This window comes from Nycticebus coucang, chromosome 14, assembly GCF_027406575.1.
Source record: "Nycticebus coucang isolate mNycCou1 chromosome 14, mNycCou1.pri, whole genome shotgun sequence".
In the NCBI taxonomy this organism is placed as follows: domain Eukaryota; kingdom Metazoa; phylum Chordata; class Mammalia; order Primates; family Lorisidae; genus Nycticebus; species Nycticebus coucang.
In genome coordinates this window covers 16524975-16534451 of record NC_069793.1, presented here as the reverse complement: position 1 = coordinate 16534451, position 9477 = coordinate 16524975, and the positions used below count along the sequence as shown (strand labels likewise).

General features: G+C 37.7%; 1 protein-coding gene across 1 annotated transcript; it reads left to right on the top strand.

Annotated features, from left to right (window-relative positions):
- The first annotated feature begins 8541 nt into the window (after positions 1 to 8541).
- Positions 8542 to 9477, top strand: LOC128565406 (olfactory receptor 5L1-like). Its single transcript, XM_053561832.1, has one exon. The coding sequence runs from the start codon at positions 8542 to 8544 to the stop codon at positions 9475 to 9477; it is 936 nt and encodes a 311-aa protein (XP_053417807.1).

Sequence of the window (9477 nt, the reverse complement as noted above, 5' to 3'; positions counted from 1 at the left end):
CAGCTGGAAGAGGCACCTGGCAAAGTCACTTTCCAAGCCACATCAGCAGAAGCACAGCGCAAAGAATAGGAGGGAGGACATGAGAGTGAGACAGGAGCCAAACACACACAGCTTCTGTGCGAATGTGTTCATGATGCCGGGGTACCAGGAAGGGTTGCTTTTACCTGCGTTCATCTCACCAGGAGTGTATAAATGTTTCCATAGCTGAACTCTTTAACTATGTGTTAACATTCTCAGACTTATTCCTCAAAAGAACACATAAAAATAGCCACATGTACATAAACAATGCTGAACATTAATAGTCATCAGAGAAATAAAAATCAAAACAATGAGATAGGATGGCATCCCAGTTACAATGACTTTTATCCAAAAGGCAATAATAAATGCTGGTAGGATGTGGAGAAAGGGTAAGCCTGTACGCTGCTACTGGGAATACAAATTCGCATGAAAACTATGGAAAAGGGTATGGAGGTTCCTCAAAAAAACTAAAAATGGAATTATTGTATGACTCAGCAATCCCAGATCTGGGTATATATCCAAAGGAGGGGAATTTAGTATATTGAATAGATACCTGCACTCCTGTGATTGTTGCAGCATTATTTACAATAACCAAAGTTTGGAATCCACACAATTGTCTATCAGTGGATAAATGGCTAAAGAAATCATGATACATATACACAAAGGAATACTCGATAGCCACAAAAAGGAATGAAGCCCTACACTTCCCAACAACATGGATGGAAATGGAGAAAATTGTGTTAAGTGAAATAAGATAAGCACAGAAAGAGAAATCTTACAAGTTCTCATTCACGTGTGGGAGCTAAACATTAAAAGTAATTGATACCATGGAGTCAGAGTAGAATATACTTACCAGAGGCTGGGAAGAGTAGGCTGCAGAAGGGTATATTGGGGTTGGTTAATGAGAGGAAAAATATAGTTAGGTCGTTAGCTAGAATGAACGATATTTGACAGCCCAACAAAGTGACTATAATCTACAATAACTTAGAAAGTCCTCTATAATAACTAAAAGACCAGAATTGGAATGCTCCTAACACAAAGAAATGTTACATGCTTAAGCTAATGGATACTCTAATTACCATGATTTGTTTAATTCACATTGTATGCCTGTACCAATATGTGTACTATAAAGATATACAGCTATTAAGTACTCATAATAATCAAAAATAAAAAGATTAAAAAAGGAATGTCTTCACAGACTAAATATTGATTGAATGTGATATTTGAAAAAGGAATGAGCAGAATTTAAGGATATACATTGTAGGAAGAAAGGTCTTAAATTCAGCAGAAAATAGCATGAATGAAATCCAGGAGGCAAGAATGTAATATTGATCAAAGATCTAACAGATATTTTAATGACCTGACTAGTTATGAAGTGTGTGTATATGTGTTGTACTGTGCATAAAAGTAGCTGACATTAATGGAAGTTGAATAAGATGTGGTCTGTGGTGAATGTTCTTTTGAAGGGGCACATTTATGTATGGCAGTGTGATAAAGTAAGGTGGGCCTAAGAAATGACAGATCAGATCTTAGACAATCTTATGCCAAATTGGGATGATGAGTGCTTGCCCAACTCCTATTCATGCTGTTATTCTGCCTACAAAAACATCACAAACAGTACCAATCCTTTAGGCACTTTTTTTTTCCCCTGGAGAATAGAAATAATCTCTGACTCTTTCACAGAATTATCACCTAACTTTAAAAAAAGTGTTTGGAGTAATATGAAGTACTCTAACTACCTATAAAATTTATTCAAAATGAAAATAAAATCAGGGAATTATGAGCATGAAGACTCATTTAGCACAGCAAATTACAAATGCCTACTCTTGTTTCCCTTAATAACTCGCTTTTGTTTGAGTAACTTGTGCCCCCTTCTCCTCTCTGCTTACTAAGTCCAGACAAAATTGCAAACCCATCATCAACAAAACTTCCTGTTTTTTTAAGGAAGAAAAATAAACCAGGAACAATTCTACACAGGGTTAACAAAAGTATGAGCAATGCTCATATTATTTCAAGTTTATGATCATTAAATAAATGTTCACATCATAGATATTATCTGATGAAGAACCAATTAAATAGTTATCGTATGTGGAAAATCAAACATCAGAGAAAGCTATGTTTTATGTACTGGATGTCCGATGAATAAACGTTTTTCTCTTGACTTTGGTTTCTGTGAGTACTCAGATCATTTTTAATAACATCTGCTAGTTATGCAATTTCTAATTTTCTTTGACAATAGAGCTTTTTTTTTATTAAATCATAGCTGTGTACATTAATGCGATCATGGGGCACAATACACTGGTTTTATAGACACATTTTCATCACACTGGTTAACATAGCCTTCCTGGCATTTTCTTAGTTATTGTGTTAAGACATTTACTTTCTATATTTACTAAGTTTCACATATACCCTTGTAAGATGTACCGCAGGTGTAATCCCAACATTCACCCTCCCTCCGCCCTCCTCCCCCCTCCCTCTCCTCCCTGTCCCCCTTCCCCTATTCTTGGGTTATAACTGGGTTATAGCTTTCATGTGAAAGCCATAGTTTCATAGTAGAGCTGAGTACATTGGATACTTTTTCTTCCATTCTTGAGATACTTTACTAAGAAGAATATGTTCCAGCTCCATCCATGTAAACATGAAAGAGGTAAAGTCTCCATCTTTCTTTAAGGCTGCATAATATTCCATGGTGTACATATACCACAATTTATTAATCCATTCGTGCATCGATGGGCATTTGGGCTTTTTCCATGACTTAGCAGTTGTGAAATGGGCTGCATTCTGGTACAAATATCTTTGTTATGATGTGATTTTTGGTCTTCTGGGTATATTCCTAGTAGAGGAATTATAGGATTGAATGGCAGATCTTACAGATATTGAACCAGCCTTGAGACCCTGGGATAAAACTGACTTGGTCATGATGTAAAATTTGTTTGATGTGTTGCTGGATTCTGTTTGTTAGGAAATATATATATCTATATCTATAAATATCTATAAGTATAATTCAGCACATAAACAAATTAAAAAACAAATTGATTCTCTCAATTGATGCAGAAAAAGCTTTTGATAATATACAGCATCCCTTCATGACCAGAACATTTAAGAAAATTGGTATAGAAGAGAAATTTCTTAAACTGATAGAGGCCATCTACAGCAAATCCACAGCCAATATTGTATTCTATGGAGTTAAATTGAAATCATTTCCACTCAGATCAGGAACATGGCAAGGCTGCCCATTGTCTCCACTGCTCTTTAAAATTGTAATGGAAGTTTTAGCCACCACGATTAGGGAAGAAAGGCAATCAAGGGTATCCATATAGGGTCAGAAGAGATCAAACTTTCATTCTTCACGATGATATGATTGTATATCTGGAAAACACAAGATATTCTACTACAAAACTCTTAGAAGTGATCAAAGAATACAGCAGCGTCTCAGGTTACCAAATCAACATTCGTAAATCGGTAGCCTTTATATATACCAACAATAGTCAAGCTGAAAAAACAGTTTTCCCCAAGCCCAGTAACACTATCACTCTTCCAGGCTCCCTGTGGTCTTTCTGAAGGTATTTGCTTATGCGGATAGGTCTTGGATTAGATGTTCCTGCAGAGGGAAGGGAGCTGGAGGTTTCTTTTTTTTCTTTTTTTTTTTTTTAATTTTTTATGATTATGGGGCATCATACACTCACTTCATAAACCATTTGACACATTTTTATCACAGTGGTTAACATATCCTTTCCGGCGTTATCTCAGTTACTGTGCCAAAACATTTACATTCTACATTTACCAAGTTTCGCAAATACCCCTGTAATATGCACCACAGGTGTGATCCCACCGATTCCCCTCCCTCTACCCACCCCCCCCTTTCCCACTTCTCCCTATTGTTAAGTTGTGAGCTGGAGGTTTCTGTTTGGAATCTTGCTTTGCTCACCCACTTCTGAAATTCTGGGAAGGTTACCACAAAGACTTCCCGAAATCACATCCTATAACATTAAAGATTATCTGTTATTATGCAACATAGAGACAAATTTGTTTAAGCACTATTTCAGAAAAATGTGTTAGTATAATATTTTAATATAGCGTTATCTTGTGTGATGTAAATACGTTCCACTAAAGGCTTAGTGCTTCAGATTTAAATTATTCAAATTAATTTCAATCAAATATTTAACTGTCAAACAACTATTAAAATCACTTCTCTCCCCAAGTCTAAGATAAATATCTAAGAAAAGCGGTTTTCCTCGGAATGGCTTTCCATGATGAAATAAGGCATATCTATCAGTAATGTTCTTTGTGGATGCACTTTTAACTTTTCTGTCATACAATTCACATCTTTCATAGGGGTGAATATTCTAAGAATAGTGTGGTGGAGCATTAAGAATAAAATGAATAAGGAATAAATAAAGGTTTTCATGATTCTAATATATATCTGAGTACATCTAGTATACTATACATGCATATGCCCTATACAAATACATATATCACATGCTTATACATATACTATAGCCAATAGTTAATGGACATATTGGTTAGAATACATGTCTAGTGCCATGATTTCCCATAAAAATATATTTACACACACTAGAGAGAAACAGGAAGTCATACGCCAGGACAGGGATTCAAAGTGTCTTCCATAAATAAAATCCAAACTGCATGGATACCAACATTTTAAGTCATCCATAAGGTTTAGATTTAGGAGGATTGATTTTCTTTGTCTCAGGAGAGTAATTCACATAATTAAATGTGAAGATATTACAGAAATCAATTGCTTGTTAAGAGTGAGAGAAAATATACATGAACTATGTGTTTATGATTTAATAAAAAAAAGAGTGAGATGAAAAAGAACATGAGATTCTAGATGAAAAAGGAGAACGAGTAAAGCTCTTTCAACTTAGGGAATTCTCAGATAAATCAGTTTTGGGAAATCACACATGGATTGTTGAGAATTTCAAAGCCAATTGCCTGTAACTCATTGCATCCCTAGATTCTTGAATTGTTTGGTTCTGTAGAGGTTCTGTAGCTGGTTCTTTGAACACTAATAGCTCAGGTCTACGCTGCTATACGTAGTCAGGAAAGGAGCTGACCGAGGGTATCCCTGAGACATTCCCATGTAATGACCTCTGGTGTTTAACAGGGAGTGTGCCACCCCAGAACCTCTCTGGAGCTATGTTCTACCTCACAGTCATATGGGTGGAAGAAACCAATCAACAACGTAAGCACTCTGTATGCCTGGGAGTCTGTGCGTGACTTTGGGGAAGTTAGATCTGCTGAGCCTCACTCACCTCATTTGTAAAAGGGGATAGAAGTCCTGACCTCTCTTATTTATATACACATGAAGTATGTTACTAGTTGTAGTTAGACTAGTATCTTTCATAGAGGAAAAACTCAGTAAATATGAGAGACATTGTTATTATTCTCCATAAAAGAGGGTAATTGTCTTCACCCCTATTTGGTATTTGGAAGACCTCTGGTGTGGCTTCAGATCCTCCATCCTTTAGGAAGGAGCTTTTGAGTATATGGCAGACAAAGTTCATATGACCTGATAATATATTTCAATATATTTCATAACAGAAACGTGAGTACTAGCTCACAGAGGCTAAGCTTGGATGTAGCAGTCAGTTGCTTATAATTTATCATGGACTCTGAATGTAACTGTGTTAGATTACAATAACATGTACCAGGTGGGAGACCCCTTCCCTCTCTTTTATATTCCATAGTAGTCAATAATAGTTGGCGTCTCAAGAGAGTTATTTTCTTGCTATGTGGTTGGTATTCCACAGAGATCAATGACTGGGGAGCTTATGGAATCCAGGCCCCAGAGAGTCACACACACAATTATAAAGCCCATAACATTTTCCATCATAGTATATTCAGAAACAGGGGAAGCAGCATCTGTCCAACGTTTTGGTTGGTTGGACTTCACTTTGTATTTTGAGGAATGGAAACGAAAAATATTTTCTGGTTAATGGAAGCTTTATGAGTTTTCCTCATTAGGTAATTTTTATAGTCCTGTGTAGTAAAAAAGAGGAATTTTATGAAAGGTAATAGTCATCAATTCTTTTAAAATCTATTTTTTCTTCTCTTTATTAGATATTATTTTATTAGAATTCATTACAATTACTCTTAACTAGAATTTGTTGTTAAAGGGCGTGTGTTTTCAGCACTCCTTAGTGACAATATTTTTTCTCTTTGTATACTAAGAGACTGTTTATTGGGAAATGAAAGAAATCTGTAGAACCCAGTATCTTAAAACAGATATGATAGATAAACAGTGTGAATGGTGGGGATGAAGGCTGGTTTTCTCTGTCCCTCCCCTTTCCTCCTCTCTTACACTAACTCCATTCATAAAGGGTGGTCAGGATGGCATTAGATTCTCTGGACTGTAACCTTGGTGCTGAGGTCGGCCGTGTGCATCCTGTAGGACTATTCATGGAGGGACATGGACAGGTGAACCACCAAAAGCAGAGAAAAAGGGATCATTTTAGCTTTATGTAAAGCCCTTGGAAATGTCTCTCTATGGCAGGCTTCTCAACTATGGTGTTATGACATTTTGGTCCAGATAATGCTTTTTTTTTTTTTTTTTTTTTTTTTATCATGGGGCACCATACACTGGTTTTATAGAACGTTTGACACATTTTCATCACACTGGTTAACATAGCCTTCCTGGCATTTTCTTAGTTATTGCGTTAAGACATTTACATTCTACATTTACTAAATTTCACATATACCCTTGTAAGATGCACCGCAGGTGTAATCCCACCAATCATCCTCCCTCCATTCTCCTCCCCCCTATTCTTGGGTTATAACTGGGTGATAACTTTGGAGACTTTACCTACTATAATGCTTTCTTTGTCGAGTATCTGTGGAGTGGGGAACCCTCTGGTGCATAGTAGGCTGTTCTGCTGCACACCCACTAGGTGTCAGTAGTACTCACTGCCTGTTGTAACAACAATGTCTCCAGAGATTGACAAATCTCTTCCTGGAATTAAATGTTCTCCAGGGAAAGATGTACTGCTCTATGGTCAATGAACATCCCAATTTGTCATCTTTAGACATGAAAATGATAAGGATTTTTCAAAATTATCATCTGCTTTAAACTCAAGAAAAGACAAATAGCTTACTTTTCCTGGCCATTGGAAGAGAGAAAACCACATCATCAGAACAATTATTCATTTACACACTAGGATTTAGGAATAAATTAATCTGTGCATCTTTGAAATAGGTTTAAGGTTGGAAAAAGCACCAGGCTGTGTTAGGTTGTGTAAACTACCAGGGTGTGTCAGCCTGTGTTGGTCTCTCTTTCAGTTCATTTTTCTACAGGAATTCCCCTGCCTGGTGCCTCTGCAGTCACATAGCTATTTATGAAGGATTGGCTGGGGGGGGGAGGGGTGAGAGTAAATGAGGGGCCACTCATCCTCTCCCCACATGTGCTGTATGTCAAAGGTTTGGAATGTATGAGTTCCTCATTGGAAAAAATTATATTCTCCTTCCCCACTTCACCACATAATACTTCTGTTTGTGAGAATCAGGCAAATATACAGATTCTTTATGCACACAGATGCTGTAAGGATTAACGTGTAATGCAACTTGTGTGTGTATACATAATATTTTGTCTGTCCTATCCATTTTTTCACTTTATGTTTTATCATAGTCATTTTCCATGTTACGAAAATGATACAAGATTTCAGCCACACATTTTTATCACATCTACTATATAGTATAATTTTGATCATTTCTCTCTTGTTGAACACTTAATTTCTAAGTTTTAATGTCATAAATAATGCTACAATGCAGCCATGTACATTTTTAAAATAAAAATCCACATCTCTGATCAATTTATCAAATAGATTAGAGCAGTAAATTTGTTCATAAACAGATCTTTTAAAGGCTGAAGAGTCACGGTTAAGGCCATGTTGCAGTGAAGACTTTCATTTTCCTGAACCATGGCTGACACAGAACAGAGTTATTAGCAGAATCACAAAGCAAATGTTATGGAGTAAATGTGAACATGGAGTGTGAAACTGCATTTCTCCATCTCAACTGTAAAAACAATACTAAGTACGTTTATCTCTCATTTCTTCTGTGGAAAACTGAGGAAGAGGTACTTAAAAGGTATTACAAAAATTGTTTCTTGGGATCTGAATATTTGGAAACTGCCTGGGAAAAAAAGAATTTGAATTTCACAGAGCAACAAGACTAATTAAGCGATACTTTGACCTCTTTTGTAATTATTTAGTGACAGCTCTCAATTATGAAACCTAACGACACGAATTATACTGGGTCATATAATTCTCGGTGCTTTCGTTTGCTCTTAGGACTGTGAATTTTATGCATCTATGTTATACAATTAAACATTGACTGAAATTATGCTAAATTTCACCAAAAGTGCTATTACTGTTGATAAAATTAACAAAACCTCTTTATTGGATATATTTTTGCAGGATACGGACAAAACTCAATTTCGGATCAAGTAGTAGAGAAAGACATTTAGGTTCCTTTTTCCCGTCCAATGCCAAATAATATGGGGACATGGGCAAGGAAAACTGCACCGCTGTGACAGAGTTCATTCTCCTGGGATTGTCAGACGCCCCTGAGATACAAACTTTCCTCCTACTGATTTTCCTCTTCATCTATGGAGTCACCGTTTTGGCTAACCTGGGTATGATGGCACTCATCCAAGTTAGCTCCCGGCTTCATACTCCCATGTACTTTTTCCTCAGTCACTTATCCTTTGTAGATTTCTGCTGCTCCTCAATCATTGTGCCCAAGATGTTGGCTGATATTCTCAACAAGGACAAATCTATATCCTTCCTGGGGTGCATGACACAATTCTACTTGTTTTGCACATGTGTGGTCACTGAGGTCTTCCTGCTGGCAGTGATGGCCTACGACCGCTTTGTGGCCATCTGTAACCCTCTGCTGTACACGGTCACCATGTCTCGCGGGCTCTGTGTGGAGCTGGTCTCCTGCTGCTACCTCAGTGGGACAGTGTGCTCTCTCATCCACTTGTGCTCAGCTCTGGAGATCCCGTCCTACACATCAAATGTGATCAACCACTTCTTCTGCGATCTGCCCCCTCTCCTGAGTCTTGCTTGCTCAGATGTCACTGTGAATGAGGTGCTGCTGTTCACTGTGGCCGCCTTCAGTGAGATCTTCACCATCGTGATCATCCTCACTTCCTACTTGTTTATTCTGGTCACCATCCTGAGGATTCGCTCTGCAGAGGGCAGGCGCAAGGCATTTTCCACCTGTGCTTCCCACCTCACGGCCATCGTGGTCTTCCATGGAACGAGCCTCTCCATTTACTGCAGGCCCAGCTCTGGTGACAGTGGGGATGCTGACAAAGTGGCCACAATGTTCTACACTGTAGTGATTCCCATGCTGAACCCCCTGATCTATAGCCTGAGGAACAAGGATGTAAAGGAAGCTCTCAGAAAAGTGGTGGGCTCCAGAACACATTCCTAG

Coding starts and splice junctions, on each gene's coding strand:
- LOC128565406 (XM_053561832.1), top strand. CDS start 8,542: ATGGGCAAGGAAAACTGCACCGCTGTGACAGAGTTCATTCTCCTGGGA.